Source organism: Temnothorax americanus, unplaced genomic scaffold (genome assembly GCF_048541705.1).
Source record: "Temnothorax americanus isolate GAGA-0224 unplaced genomic scaffold, ASM4854170v1 Scaffold4, whole genome shotgun sequence".
NCBI lineage: Eukaryota > Metazoa > Arthropoda > Insecta > Hymenoptera > Formicidae > Temnothorax > Temnothorax americanus.
The window spans coordinates 947,901-964,882 of record NW_027509547.1 but is presented as its reverse complement, the minus strand read 5'-3'; the positions used below and the strand labels follow the sequence as shown (position 1 = coordinate 964,882).

The window sequence follows — 16,982 nt, the reverse complement described above, 5'->3', positions numbered from 1 at the left end:
AGTTCACTATCATCGAGATTCGAAAGCTTAGCTCTATAAGTCTATATAATTAATTAGCGGCAGTCAATTGAGTGGAAAATGAATTTAATTGTCTTCCGGTGAAGGATCACGCGATAGATACATAATTATACACGGATCACCCTAGCCAGAGTCATCGTCACGCGAGATGCAGTTGCAGATCATGCAGCAGCGTGATGACCACGGTGTCAACGACCACGACGTACGTCGCGTGTAATCAGATATTAAAAGTCGCTCTTTTACATCAGTGATAATGTCAAAATAATATGAGGTATGTATAATTGATACGTATAACAATGAGCAATGAAAATAAAGAGTCAAAGGATAAATTTACTCCATAACAAAGTTTTATTGTTATGTTAAAAAAAAGTAAATTTTGTTATATATATTTTTTTTGTGATATATATACAGTATATATGTATGTTGCTTTCAGATGATAATAACAGAAGATAAATGAATCTATCTCACGATGGTTTCTATACTCAACTGCAATGAAAGTCCTCGGGCAACATCGTTGTTAGGGAGCGACCCTTCATCTTGTGTGGAGATTGGCAAATCGCCGCCATCTCCGTAGGCCTGTCCCGCAGACGTTCCACCAGCCAGACCAGATTGCAGTCGCAGATGAGCGCGTTGCTGTCGAGACGCAGCCGCGTCATCGGGCCGACGTTGACGAACGCGTCCGCCGGTAGTCGATGAAGCTTGTTGTTGTGCAGAAACAGACGCTCCAGCGCCGGCAGGTCGTTGAACGTGCCCGGTCGGATCTCACGGAGGTGGTTGTGATGCAGGTACAACTGCTCGAGTCGTGGCAGCCCCGCGAACGCGCCCGGCGCGATGTGCTCCATGCGATTCTTGTACAAGTAGAGTATCCGTAGATTCGGTGCGCCCTCGAACGCGCCCACCGGCAGCCGTCGAATGTGGTTGTCGTTCAGCAGCAGAGTGTGCAATTTGTCGAGTCCGTCAAACGACCCCGCGCGCACTTCCGTGATGCTGTTAAATCGGAGATCTCTGAAAAAATTTCGAGCATTCGAGTCTCGAGTCGCCATTGAGGATGAGTGCCAGATAGAAAGAATCGAGACGTTCTATTATTCTTGAGAAATGTCATAATAATAAATATCTTTTGCGAGAAAGGCATATTGCAGCGTATCAAGAGAGAGGGACTTATATCGTCGACATGGCAGATTACCGATATGATAGAAGCAATAGAAGCAAATAGGATAATGTCGTTGATTTTGAATTTTATTTATATTTGTACGAATATCTCATGTACGATCTTAGATCTTCAAGATCAGACGGTCACATTTCGATGATCGCATTTTACGCTAAAAGTGAAATAAATATATCTGAAGAGAATTTCATACGTGGGCGAGAATACCGTAGCTATCCGCCCACTTATTGTTTAGTAAAATAAGCGAACCAAGTATTCATAAGCGCTTTTCGGGATATAAGATAAAGTAAACAGCATGGCAATGACGCTTTCTTCGATAGACAAGTAATATATTTATTAAGATAAATAGAAATCGATTAGTAAATACGATTTGCGAAAACTTGATTCGAAACTTACGCGCGTGAATCTGCTTATTAGAAAAGATTACGATTATTGAATTTAAAAAAAATATATATATATCTTATTAATTAATAGGATATTCAGCTGCATGGTTTAATAGTTCAAAAATTTATCAAACTCGTAAAACGCATTGCACAACCGCATAATTATTACGACTTGGCGCGGCGCGCCGCGTGGCGTGGCGAAGATATTCCACTAGTTATCAGCCGCAGAGCGTCTCCTTAATTAATAATTTTACTCGACTCGTTGTACATTACTTCCTTTCTAAATTACTGACTGAGTTGTCGCGCTTGACCCGATGATGTTTCAAGTTTCAACCTTCTTATCGTGTCAACGAATCGTCACCGTGTCGCGTCGCGTCGCGTCGCGTCGGCGCGAGTACGCGTGTCGAGAGAGAAATAGAAAAAGCCCGATTTGTAACTGGCGGAAATTCTCCACACGGCGATAGCCTTTGTATTTTTCTACAAATTATATAAGCATATGCAATATTGAATAATGAATATTAATATAAATGTTTACATTACGTTTTATGATAATTTTTATATACGCGGTAATTTTTATTTTTATATAATTTTTACACACATATACGCACACAAGATATTAATAAACTGTGGTGTGGTAATGAGTCAATTATAAAATGATAGTGTTATTTTCTACGAAAGAAACCGATGTAATTAGCTCCAGTTCTTCAGTGTGACCTTAGATTACTTTGCAAACAATTTAATTCACATTTCACGGTAATTAAATACTTTAAACGCGACCTCAATAAAATATTGCGTTAATGTTGACAGCGTTACGAAATTTGGAGCGAGTCACGAGAAATACTTATATACATCTTTATCTGGAAAGTAGAACAAAGCAAGTTTAAAATTATCGGTATTGACATATTTAGGTAAATGAAAGAAAAACAAATTCTAAAATTACAAAATGCGATAAATCTATTTAAAAATTTTGATTACGATTATTCAAAAAGATAACTTATACGTACAATAAATTCAATATCAATGAATGAAGAGTGCTGTTTATTTTAGATAAGCAATTTTTCTTTACATTTATTAATATTAAAAGAGTTTAAAAATAAATACCGAGACCATTTTACGTACGTAGTACGTAAGCACTGGAAGTTTCTATCTGAATGATTCCTCTGTAAAATATTGTCTTATCTATAAAATAATAAATGTTTATTTCTTTAATATAATAATAACGTAACATTATTCTTCGCAAGTTTCATCTGAAAAATTGAATTTTTAAACTTGCATCTTTTTGCCTTTTGTATATGTAAATGCATTTTGACGTCGATGTATATTGATTTCTAACGCCAGTCATCGCACGTGGCCATTTCGATCGTTCGCCATCGATAGAAATGTGCATCGATGCGTACAAATATCGGTGGTTTATTCGTTTAACGCCGCGTGATGGAACACGCGTATTAATAACGGAGATCGCGAGCGAATTAACGGCATTAATAACAGCGGATGAAGTGGATACATGAGAATGATTCCGGGAACACACACACACACACACACACACACACACACACACACACACACACACACACACACACACACACACACACACACACACACACACACACACACACACACACGCGCGATCCGGTCTCTTCTGGACCGTATTTCGCTCGATCAAAATATCGAATTTCACCGAAGCCGCGGCTTCACCACTCGATTCATCGAGATGCACCGAGAATATCTATAACGATGATATAAGGGGACACTGTCCCCTTGTGGAATTTACGTTATCCTCAAATGAATATGCCTCGTTTCGTATAGTCGAAAGACTCCGCGCAGATTCGTATAAGATATATTTTACATTAATATTGCTGTTATCATCTGTGTATGGTAAAACAAAAATAAATAGATCAATTTTTAATTTTTTCTCAAATAAACGTATAAAGAGATATACAATACAATTTATATTCATGCCGCTTCTTCAACATTGAAATTGCTAAAAGAAAGATGAAACTTATTCATTTATCATTTCTTAACAAACATATTATATGTAGAGAATCTGTTATTTGGTATTTAGCTAAATAAAATGTTTTTGAATGATCTCGTGAACCGACAATCGACAATATCGTGTTAAATATGTTGGAGCGCTGGATAGCTCGTCATTCATCGCTACAGAAATAACAGGCAGACTAATGTAAATTTATAATCGCATTTATATGAGCGTAGGATGGCGCGAGAAAGACAGAGAAGGACAGAGAAGAAAAGAAATTTAACGTCGAGAACTTCTCTCTGGCTTACTCAGGCTTCATACGCGACATAAGTAATATGTGTGTGCAGAACCTCTATGAGTTGCGTGTTTATACTTGTTCTTTATTTCAATAAAATTTCATCACCGTCGCATGAGCAGTGATTGTAGACTTAATCAAAGAGTCAAGTTTCATATCTCAGAGCCGCATCGTATAATGTATTCCAAATACTCGTTGTCGCTATATCTACTTTCTAACTTTGAAGAGAATTAATTCGAGATGGTCGCTATTTAAAAATGATGAATAAGAAACAGAGAGGGAGAGAGAAAGAGAGAGAGAGAGAGGGAGAGAGAGAGATACATATTTATTCTAAAAGGGTCAACTAGTTTAGATAAAATAAGATTGTAATTAGAAAAAATGAAATAGAACTTAATGTTGAAAAAGAATACAATTATTTATAATGAAAAGAAAAATGAGAAAATATATTTCTTATGTAAATATATAAAAAATTTTATTTATTTTATCTTAACAAGTTGCATATGAGAGAAAAGATTACGCGTATCAGTAAAAAAATAAATAAAATAAAACAGTAGTTGTGTTCTCTAATAGGGTTTACATTTCCACAATGTGTTCTAAGGTTACACAACGATTTGTGTCATCTAATTGCAGAATAGGGTCATGGTTAAATGGTGATCCTCTCTATTGAATAATCCTTTTGTGAAATATATTAAACTTTATTTTTAAAAGATAACATTTTTAAATTAATATGTAGCAAATAATAGCAAGTAATAATTAATAATAAATGATAGTCCCCGGCCCCCCTGTCGATGGTCATGATAAAAACGAATATCACACATACACACACACACACACACACACACACACACACACACACACACACACACACACACACACACACACACACACACACACACACACACACACACACACACACACACACACACACACACACATACACACACACACACACACACACATATGATTATAATCCAATGTACTGATATATGTATATTCGAAGTCACATTAAGACTAAAGATAAATAGAATTAATAACACTTATCGCTGATTCACAGAATCGCAAACTGATTCGCCAATGTTTGCCATACCATTCCATCTTTGTTCGAGATTTTGCAACGTAAATGACTTACAATAAAAATGATAAAGAACTCGCGTATATTCTTCATACAGACTGCAGATTATCCTTTTATTTTTTCCAACGAGCGCGTCGAAATTTATGGGCGTGATACTATATATGCGGTATCGATTACCACGTATCAGCGCGAGATAAATCGTGGTGAAATGATAAAATAGTCGGTCATCTACATCTACACATTGAGATATCACATTTTTTATCACGTTTATCATTTGTTAATTCAAGTATTAAATTTTTTTTCTGAAATACGCGCTTCTCGGGGAAGCGAAGTCTGCCGTGACGAAGTCGACTCGATATAAAAATGTCGAAAATATATTCATATAAAATAAATATATATTATTTATTACGTAATGCCGCAGTATTAAGAATGTCGGATTAAACAAGTCTGTGGCATCATGTGCATCGTATTCGTTCAGCTAACCGCTTTACTCCATTCTCCTCCGTTTCTTTCTGGCCTTTCTGCGAAACTCCACTTTAACGCCGCGCCCGCGCCGCATCGTAACCATAACTTATATGTATATATATATATATAGTTCCAAGTAGTCGGCGATCTTCGGTTTTGTTGATCTACTTTGCTTCACAAATCGATAACTTATACGTTCGCTCGCTAAATTAGATTTCTATTTTGAATTTACGGATTTTCTATGATTTTTATCGATTATTACAACGTGATTAATTCTCTGAGAGGATATTTTCAGTATTAAGTAATGAAATTCTTTCCTCTTTCGAGATCTATCGCAGATAATTGCACAGATCGATTACAATGCAATTATTTTTTTTTTTTAGTTTAGTTTTTAATCTTTTATTAATTATAATTTACAGCACGACGAATTCTTGAAACAGGTTTCGGGGCATTAGAGGAATAAGGAATTCTACCATTGAAACACGATGCGAAGAGTACAAATGCATTTTCCATTGCACTGCATGTGCGAAAGCGCTCCACGGTCAGTCGCGATCTTCTTAACTGATCATACGTCTCGATTAGTATCCTTCTTATAAGCGAATGTGCACTTTAACGCACTTTCTCTTGACCTTTCATCATTCACCACAATTCCACCTACGTTGATTGGTTATCATCTGCAACGATGATTGCAGACAATTTCTCGTGTAATTATAAGCATCGAACTTTCGCGCATGTAGGAAGATTTCAAACAACATTTTACGGCGTTATGCAACACCGAAATTTCGAATAACTTTAAATTAAACAAATGATACGAGAAAATGATTTTACAAAAGAAACAAAGAAACAAAGAAAGAGACGACTTACAGAACGGTGACATTGGCGGGCACCCGTGGCACTTGGACCAGCTTCAGGAACATACATCGCACCTGCATCGTGCTGTTGTAACACACGCATTTCCGCGGGCATTCTACCGTTGCTCCAGCGGCCTTCTGCGAGGGGTCCGTAGCAAATAGGAGCGGCGGGACCAGCAACGTCCAGACGAACAGGTCCACGGTCGGCCTCATGTCGCCGCCTGCTTCTTCGCTCGATCGTCGCGGGATTCAGGGTTCAGGGTTCAGGGTACTCGACGGGTGTATCCACAGGAGAAGTAGGGTGCCGCGGCACCACGTGGAGTTTGTCGGACGCGCGTACTCTCTCTCTCTCTCTCTCTCTTTCCCTTTCTCGAGTACTTTCACCGCGTCAGTCCGAGGATCAATGAGAATCCGGTCGGACAAGAGTCAATACCGAACATCAGGGAGAAACATCACTGTCGGGATACGCTCCGGGAGAAGAAGGCCAGTCGCCAGTGCCGATTACAAAAGAGAGAGAAAGAGAGAGAGAGAGAGAAAGACAAGAAGAAAGAGAGGAAAAAGGAAACGCGCGAGAAGGCCACGGCTGGCCGTCCAGTTCCCGAGCGGCGGCAGCCAACTACTGTAGCCTGAAAGCCTGTGGCGCGCTACGCGACCTAACGCGACTCGTACTCGCGTCTCGCGTCTTGCGTCTCGCGTCGGGAGTTGGGACGGGTTGGGAGTCGGGAGTCGAGAGTCGGGACCTCCTCTCGTTGGGTCCGCTCGTCCCTCGTCCAGAGAGAGGATTCATCGCGTCGCGCGGGAGTACAAAAGACTTTCCCGAGCACGAGACTCGTGACTCGCGACTCCGCGCGCGACTCGCTCCTCTCCGCTCTTTCCTTCCTCCGGTCGCCCGTCGCGTCGGCGTCGCGTCGAGGCACGTTGAACGAGCTCGTAGCTCGTAGCTCGTAACGCTACGACTGCTACGAGTCCAAGAGTACGAGAATAATACGCAAATTAGGGAAGAGGTTTTCCGTACTAATGATGGTTACGATGGTCGCGGTGCCAATCTGCCAACCTGCCAACGCGTCACGCGACTTGCTTTGCGAGACACGAGATTATATTTCATTGGCGCGCGTCGTGAGAGAAGCACAGTGCCAATAAGAGCTTAAATTCACATTCAATTGTTTATTCATTTAAAAAAATATAAAAAAAAAACTTTTAACGTTTCGATTCGCTTCAGACTTCAGACAATGACTATATACAAACCAATGCAAAATGGCTCAGAAATGATTCAAAAAAGAAAAGATTAAAACTCGTCGACTTCTCTCGCTCTTGCGATTTTAGATGTAGAACATCCTCGTGTCATTCGTTAAGATATATGTATGTCTCTAATTTTTCAAATTGCATCGTTTTAGAACCAATATCAATATTTTGCTTTCAATAATGACGGAGATATCAATTTTGTTATATACTTTGCTTCAAATAGCTTCTTGGCAGTTGGCACCGTCGGCGTCGATTTAAATTCAATAAATTTTACTAGTATCAATTCGTGGCGATGTGCGCGTGTGCGTTTGTGTGCGTATTTTGTTTATTGTTAGGTGGCATTAAGGTATTATTAATAATCCTTTTCAATAGAAATAAATGATGTCGATACTTTCGGTACAGGACGGAGAGAATATTAATAATAATCGTGGTATCGATACTTTCCTTCCTTTCTGACCGTTCCACTCGTATATCTCTCACATTTGCTGATCTTTATTACATAGATTCTAGGTTTGATAAAGTTATATAAATACATATCTCGGATTTTGCTTTCGCTTGCCATATACCGTGTATCCAGATAATCTTAAGACGATTGTTATTTCATACTCGCTTATGCATGCTCTTATTCGCGTTGCGAGTAGGCGAGTAGGCAGAACCAGTGGACCACGAGTAGACGTGTGCACGTTTCCAGGTGCCCACTTTCCACCAGTGCACACCTGGAACCTGGAACCTGGAACATAGCATAGAGCTATAATATAGAGCAGCGTAGATTGGATTTGCGTAGACGTAATACTCGTGGGCGTGAACGTTTTGTTTATACGTTTATACCGAGCACTATGCGTTGCGCACAGGCTCACGGTAGGTACGTATACGACGAAACGAGTCAAACGAGAGAAGGGTGCGGGAAGTAGCATTAGTCGAATCGATCCATTAGTGGCTTAAGCTATTGCTGTTTATATTTAGCTTACCTACGGTAAGAACGATAGTGCTTAAGCTTACGCATTTACGCGTGTGCAGTTGCCCAAGCAAACCCGCGATCCGCGACCCGTGATATTGCGACAACCTGTAGCCTGTAACGAGAACCGCGGACCTGCAGAGTGCAGATCTGAAATGCTTATAATTCTGGCGATCGAGCCAAATAAACGTTCGCGCTATATGTATATATTAAATTGAAAATATACAAAGATCAATCAATTTAACGCGTCTTGCAATATCCAGCATCCTTCTTTTTTATTTTTAGGATGCTCTTTCCTAGGATTAGCAAATAAGAGAAACGAGTTAAAACTTTTGCACGAGCTTTATAGTTAAAAATAAATATCTATCTACGAATATTATTCGCCTTGTTATTCGCTCAGCGAATTCATTTACCTATTCCTACCTTGGAATTACGCGCGCGTAATTCCAATGTAACATACGCGTAAGAGTATTGCACCAGAAGCGCATATAATCAACCATCGGCAGCACTCAGCAGGCATAACCGTTGTGTAAAGATAACGGTACTTAATTGAACCGATGGTTTGACGAGTGCCGTGAGGAAGTGATCTAGTTTATAAATAACACCGCGAGATTGATGCTTGTATCGTTATTAATACATTCTCTCTATTATATAGACATTATATATTGATCTTTTATATATTGAAATGAATTAGTCTCGATCATTATTATATATATAATCTTTTGTATCTCGTTTTTTCGTTCTGATTTTCGGCTTACCTTCAAATTAGATAACGTAATTATAGCGCAGCATTTTGAACACTCCGTTTTACCCGTTTGTAAGTTTCAGACTTGCATTGCGCAGAACAGAAACGTTATAATCATAATGAAATAATCGTATAAAATGGATACTAACGATGAGTAAGGAACAACAATATATGTATAGTTTTTCGTCAAGAGCACAGTTTGTCGTACGTTTTAAATATATAAAATAAGGAAACACCGTTGAAAAGCGGTAAATATATCTGAAGCCGAAGTTGCTTTCAACCATAATCAATGTTTTCTGTTGTTGCGGCGTCTTTGCCTTTCAGCCTTTGACAATTTATGGAGGTATAATATTTTTATCGATTGGAATACTACAAACTACAATATTTATTTTATGGTAATTTTACGTTTTTTTATACTTACTTTATTGGGGAGAGAAAAAAAAAGTACCTTATTCATCGACATCGAGGTGATCGACGTGAGATTTTAGTCGGCATCGCGACAGCGCGGCGGGACACCGAGACACGCGCTTTAGATTACAGACTTTATGCACCAGACGTCCCGCGCATACATTATACATATCGGGAGTTATGCGGAGGAAAATTCGTTGACCTTATTTCTTAACGAAGACTGTATACGTATTCTCTGCCTGTATTCTATACCGTACGTGTTTACGTGTATCGCGCGGATCGCGGTAAAGGTAAAAGGATCTGAGAATCGATATCGTTTGATGTCTAATTTGTCATCCCGAAATGAGAGGAATACCGTGTCGCGCACGTTTGTTAAATTAATTCCTGCTGGGGTCTTTGGCCTTTCTAATTAAAATCCATACAAATTATGGCTAAATAATTTTTCAACAATATTACATAAAGATTAAATTACAATACTATAGAATATCCCCTCTGTATATAAATTGTATTCTTATTTGAATACACGCTTTATGGCTAAGCTTGTTCATTCTGTTGCCAGATAACTGACAATGAAACTTGTTGGAATGCTTGTCACTTATATGTACTATAGTGGCGTACGTGTTCGTGACGATGATACCGCATACCGCGTTACCTAAAACGGTAGATGCGTAATCCTGAGATTCTCGAGTATATAGGCGCTGCTGACACGAAATATACGAATATAAGTAGCAAATGAAATTTCCCGAGCGAGTCACAAGTCATGAAGTCACAATTCACAACCGTGGTCGTCGATGACGCCGAAGGATATGGTATACGACTCTCCTATATATCGAAATAATTAAAACGTAATCAAGATGCAATGTTATCCCTACGAGAAAATACGGCGAGAGAAGAGTAACGAAAAGGATAAAGGATAAAGGATAAAGGAGACGATAGATGTGGTTGCATTTAAAACTAAATCAACGAGTTTATACGCAATTCGCAGCGCGCAAATTTTTGCTATTTTCGAAGATTCTTTGCGATCTGTTTTTAGGTTGGTGCAGAAAGCATTCATTTGTCACAGATTCACCGAGAGATTTCCGCTCTCTTCATTAGTTGATTCTCGTTCTCTCTCTATTTCAAGCTCGTCCTTGCATCGCATCGTGTCGGTTGTCGGTTTGCAGATGTGTGAGATCAGTGAGATGTGCGAAGGGGCGTAGATATCGTCAGCGTCGTAATGCATCGCGATACCGATGAATATCGGTTGCGTAATTCATCGGTTCGTCACAATGTAACGGCGATGTCGTCGCTGCGATTGCAGAATCGATCTCGCGTGGTTACCTCTCAACCATGTAGGAAGCAATTATTGTTATATAACTGTAATGTATGTGCATCATTTGGAGAGCGCAAATGAGCTTTTATCCTTAGCATAGGTTTTACTACCATTTATTATAGTTCAATAGTCTACAATCTCTATTCTTTATATCTATAGAATAGAAACTTTGAATGGAAACTTTCGGAGTTTGATTATATAAAAATTCTCCTTTGTTTTAAGCCTTTACAACTTGTTTCCTATATTTGGTTCCAAAATAAAATTATGTAATTTTGCTTAAACAGGCTTTGACGTTCCGATAAAAAAAGGATTGAAGAAAAGTATTTATATTTGCCTAACAATGAGTTATAAGCAGACAACGATGCTCTCAGACCTGTGGTAGTAATAACGATGTAGATAAAAATTAAGAGTGTAGTATAATAACCTACAAGTGTTGTCTCGACTGTTTAATTGGAAAATCTAAGACAAAGAATGTTGAATGCCATAAATACCGTTCCGAAACGTTTTGGTATGCCAAATGTGTCTGCGGATATAGGTAAAGTCGAGTTTCCTGTATCTAAATAGACCGAGGTTAATCGCAATCTTCCTGTATGTATAATGCAACGCGTACTTTATGATAAAAATCGCTGAATAGAATCGACTGAATGCACATCACCTTGCATTAGGGATAGACGCACCTACAGTTTTTCGAAGGTCGATAATATTTCTTTGCGTCAATTAAAATGTGAATATTGAAACGAGAGCTTATAGAATCTCATGTTACGCGAGGGACTTTGTCCAACCCTGAATAAGATATATAAGATACGAATAATTTGCTCTCAATTTAAATATTTTATGCGCTTATTATTCTATATATACACGCGGAGAAGAATCTCATCCGAGTAAGGCCACAATAATTTGAAATGCGCCATTGCCGCTGGGCTCACGGGCTTAGCTGGAGGCGCGGCTACAGAAATAGCCCGTGACTCAATATTTAGGCAGCGTCGATTTGTTGCAGCACGCTTTCATCACGGAGCTGTCCTTTAGGACGGTAGACGGTACACGGTCAGTATGGTGGCACTGGCAAAAAATTTGCCATCGACACAGGGTGCAGCTATAGGCCGCGTCCGATTGAAACTGACAAGAAAAACACACTCAAGAAATTGGCGACACATTTTCCAAGTATAAAAATTTTTTTCGATAAATTCTAAAAAATTGATTTTTGTTTAACAGCTTTTATAGATCGCGAAAAAAGTAATATATAAATATAAATAAATGAAATAATAAACAATATAATATAGACAGGGGAAACCGAATTTTTATTTGTATCTGCTTCAAAAATTCCTGTGAACATTATTGAAATTGAATAGGATTCGCACCACTCGTACTCTCCTTAAAAGAGAGGCGACACAAGACACAAGTAAAATATTATTTGAGAATTAAGTATATTTAATCAATTAAAATATCAATTTATGCATATCAATAATGCGACGTCGTTAATCCTAACATTAAAATTCAGATAAAGGCGTGGCCAGATTTGAATAAAAATTTATTGAAGTCTTCAAGTGTTCGTTATCATCGTAACACAAGTTTATGACAATGTGTGATCGTGCGCATCTATAAACTTATTGGTATTGTTCGTTATTTTACACGTTCAGTCGCGATAGATATACACGTACGATTGCGCATAAGATTATAATGGGTGATCTCTACATTTATATACATGTAATCATGTAATGTATTACCTATCGTGAATATATGTACACAGACATTATGTAAGATATGTAATAATATACCTTACACATATATATATATATATATATATATATATATATATATATACACACACACATGTACTCGTTTTTCATAAAGATAGCCTCCTTCATCGTCACCGAACTGCAGGTTCTTCGGGTTTTAATTTAATATTAGTCCATGTCAGAGCAAACGTAAAGCAAACGCAATTATTTAAATCTCTAACTTTGTACTCTGCTTCTTTCGTTCTTATAACTTAAACATTATTTGGTATTGCAGTGATATTAAAAATAAGATAATGAAATTCTTTACATTTATATAATGTACATTCGTCCGTACTCTCTGGTAATCGTACGGTCAATTTATATTTCCAGTATCAGCGGTGAATACATTTTCATCCAAGACACGCGTATGCGATCGTGTTTTAAACGTACGTAAGTCCTTAATACACAATAGTAAGTAATGGGTTAAATGTCTCTAATTACGATAGGCAGAAACAATTTGGGCGGTACGGCGTATCGCGATATAAATGGATGAACAAAGAAAATTGTCCTTAAGTTTATGCATTCTATGTACACGTAGATCGGCGCAAATTTAACAAGGAAGTACAGTCTTTTGGACAAAGAAGACATTCCATTGTACATTTCCCGAAGTATCTTTATCCTCATTGAGCACTAATTGGCAAGGATTCTTTCGTACAAAACCGACTCTTATGTTAATTCTCAGAAGACGTTCTATTGGATATTGCGTTCGTTCGTCCGCGCGCAAAGGGCTTCGTATGAATATATTCGATTCGGCCGCAACGGATATAGTCGCAACGGTGACGGTGTCCTTTCACGTGCTGTCATCAGCCACTCCATGGCGGAATGATAGATCTCACGCCACTTTCATGTATATGGTACGCTCCCGCATCTTGCAATGCTTAAGTTCCTTGAGCGCTCGCTGTGCCTCACTGGGCGACGAGAAGGCCACGCGCGCATCCCCCGTCGGCATGCCCCTCTCGTTGTAGCGACGAATCACGTTTTCTCGTTTCACGTCAAAATCACCGAAGAACTCGATAATCTCGTTGATGTCCGCCTTGAACGGCACATTCTCGAGTGATAACACGCAGCCAGGTTTACCGAAACCCTCGACGTAGTCCATGGACGGTGGATGACGGCCCATACCCATGTGACGCGGCATACCCATTAGGCCGCCGGGCGGACAACGGGGCCCAAATCCGGTGCTGCCGAAACGCAACATATGGCCTATCGGGCCGGAGAAGCGCGGCGGCCTCTGACCGTGCTGTTCCTGCATCGGGAAATGCTGCTGCTGCGTTTGCTGTTGCGCTTCCATCATGCCGAGGGTTTCGAGCATCTTGACGCGTGGTACCAGCTCGATAGTGGGGATGTTTTTGCCAAGCGGCAGGCCATTCTTGGCGATCGCGCGTTCCGCCTTCTCAGGTGAGTCAAACTCGCAGAAACATTCGCCGGCCGGTTTGCCCTGCTGATTGAGCATCATGTGAATGCAGAGCGGGACAATGCCGATGTCCGAGAAGAAGTCGAAGATGTCGCGGTCGATTGTCTGAAATGGCAAGCCGCGCATGAGAATACAATCCGTTTGGTGCATGCTCACTTGCTCGTGCTCGCGCTTCGCCTGCGCGAACTTGTCCTCGCTGATCGCGGTCGCGGTCACTTGCTTGCTACCGATCTTGAGCGGCGTACTCAGCGACGACTTGGCGTCCTCGAGTCGCGCGAATTGTACGTAAGCCATATACTGAGTGGTGCCGGTCTCCTTGCTATTGGTGATGAAGAGATCGTTGATTTTCCAGTCGTGGAACAGCTTGGCTATGTCCATCTCCTTGGTGAAGGACGGCAGATCGGTCAGCAGGATGCACATAGAGTTTCTAACGTCGCCGTCGGTGCCGTCCTCCCTACTTTCGGGCGAGTAAGAATTCACCGCTTTATCGAAGATACTCTCGTCCAAATCGAGTACCTCTACCTCGGAACCTCGCACGTATCTCGTCGTGCTCAGCGCGAGTTCTTTACCTTCGGCCTTGCCAAACTTGATATACGCGATGCCCACGCGGTTACCGTGGTTATCGTTGATTATCTTCATGCCGTCCTTCCTGATGTAGATACCGTGGAACGCGTGGCGTAGATCCGCATACGTCGCGCTCAACGGCATGTTGCGCACTTCCACGCAATGACCTCCACCACTGCCGTTCTTATTCTCGTTGGAGAATCTCGAGTTGCCGGACTTTCTGCCGGACGTCGGCCGATCGTTGTCGTAGCTGCCAAACTTGGAGGCGCCAGCCTGAAACGCGTGTGGATTGCGACGGCCCTCGAGCTCTTGCACCTTGTTCAGGAAGGGATTGCTCGGCCTGGTACCGCGGTAATTGCCGGTAGCGCCGTATTCCTGACTACCGAATTGATTCGACCGGCCGGAGAATCGCCCAGTCTGATCCATTCTGCCCTGCTCGTTCTGACCCCAGGGTTCCTTAGGACGAGTCCCGAGACCGCCCAAACTGGGTAGACTAGTGGCGGTGTTCAGATTCTGCGATAACGACGTCATGCCCACTGTATGTCCGAGCGTCTGCATGTGCGGCTGCATGAGATTGCCAACGCCGTTAAGGCCGTTTATAGAGAACTGTCCAGATTGCAACATCGGCTGCTGGCCCATCACCGGGGTGCCGAAGCTGGCGGCCATGGCCGAACGCTGAGTCTCCGAGTCCTGGGACAGAGCGGCGACGCCTGCGCCCAAGATGCTCGGCGCCAACAAAGCGGCCTGCATCTGCGTCTGTGGCGGAACCTCCCAAATGCCATTCTCGAGCGGTTTCTTCGACGTAGCCGTCGATACCTTGTCCTTGTGAAACTGACCGACGCACACGACTTCGCTGTTATCGTCCTCGTTAGTATCCTTGCGCCTGTCGTTCGTCGAGTTCCTCTTCGAGTCGCGATCGCGCGACCTCGTGCGGTCGCGCGACCTGGATCGGTCCCGGCGACGACGCCGGTCTCGTCTGTCGCGTTCCCGGTCTCGCGACCTACTACGATCCCGTCGTCGTCGGTCTCTCCCGCGGTCCCGATCGCGCCGATCGCGATCACGGTCGCGGTCGCGCGACCGCGAGCGGTCCCGCGATCTCGATCGGTCGCGTCTATCCTTTCGGTCCTTGCTGGACTCGCTGTCGTTATCCTTGTCCCTTTTGTCCGTCGGGGAGCCGGGCTGCTTGGTAGGAACCACAGGCGGTACCGCTACCGGCGCGGTTTGCATGATGCATTGCAAACTCAAAGTCTGCTGCCGAGCGGCCTCGATTACCTTTTGCATTTCGGTGCGCGAGCTCAATAGCAGCTTGATCTTCATCTCCTTGATCTTGCCGCCATCGTGCATCATTGCCTGGCGGGCATCTTCGTCGGTGCTGCAATAGCGAAATGATATGTCTGTGAGATCTGCCTGACGTCGCGATTCGTTTTTTATCGATATTCCCACAAATTCGGTAGAACTTTAAATGCTGTTTAATGCCCATTACTTTCTTTTTAAAAAACTGCACCCCTTCATTTCCTGCTACTATTCAAAGTTGTACACAAAAAGAAATAATCGCTCATATCTCATTTTGCGGATATTACGTGGATATATTTAATTTTGACTTTACGCTTGATAATTTTAAATCCTTTTAGCACGCGACAAGAGCGTGAAAATAAGAAGGCTAATCATATTATACTATTATATAATACTGTGACTAATAACGAGATCTGATAAAAACCGGAAATTAATTTTCTACCTTATATATTTATATCGGCAGCTTGTTTTTTACAAGTTTTCGTAATAACATAACTCACGTTCGTAATAATAATCTACCGAGACTCTTAAGTTTCCGCTACAATAAAACTGATTACAAATTAGGCAAAAAACTTACTATCTTTTATTAGAAATCATTGATAAATTGTTAACATGAATAACATAAACATGAAAAACATAAATGAATCAAGTTAGCTGTGTGTAAATGATATAAGATAATTTAATGCATATATATAATTCCATTCGAGGAATTTACGAGATTTATGATTTTACGTGTAGGTCATAAAAAGTATATAATGTAATAATCACATAAAGTGCTCAAGGTATTACGTATTCGTATACCTAACATATATGTTAAGCGAACAACGCAGGAAATAAGATGCAAATTCATTATGCTCTCTGACACATTCCTTTTTTTAGAGCACACAAACGGGAATTCATGTAGCGGTAGTTACCTGAATGCGATAAACGCATCTCCCAATTCACCGCCGACAATATGGACTCCTCCCTCCGGGATACTCAGACCTCTGAAAAATTGGCGTATGTCCAATGCATTGGCGGACCACGCCAGATTTTGCAGTCTGATTATGA

General features: G+C 41.0%; 2 protein-coding genes across 5 annotated transcripts in view; one reads left to right on the top strand and one right to left on the bottom strand.

The window, feature by feature from the left end:
* The window catches only part of LOC143902345 (acyl-coenzyme A thioesterase 13), a 10,593-nt gene extending 5,610 nt beyond the window's left edge, over window positions 1-4,983 (top strand). The window contains exons 4-5 of one of the 4 annotated variants that reach the window (XR_013258334.1): window positions 146-289; window positions 452-4,983. Coding sequence is in view for 3 of the 4 variants with exons in the window: in XM_077415154.1 (XP_077271280.1) it covers window positions 1-53 (53 nt within the window). In the remaining variant the exon portion in view is untranslated. Of the gene's footprint in view, window positions 69-104; window positions 293-451 lie in introns of those variants that run through there. The other 3 variants (XM_077415156.1, XM_077415157.1, XM_077415154.1) reach the window with 3 other exon arrangements.
* Pxn (Peroxidasin) overlaps window positions 1-16,982 on the bottom strand; it is a 21,496-nt gene extending 4,514 nt beyond the window's left edge. The window contains exons 1-3 of the mRNA XM_077415122.1: window positions 16,847-16,982; window positions 6,238-8,196; window positions 506-1,023 (exon numbers count right to left, since the gene is read on the bottom strand). Coding sequence (XP_077271248.1) covers window positions 506-1,023; window positions 6,238-6,437 — 718 coding nt within the window. The 5' untranslated portion in view covers window positions 6,438-8,196; window positions 16,847-16,982. The remainder of the gene's footprint in view (window positions 1-505; window positions 1,024-6,237; window positions 8,197-16,846) is intronic.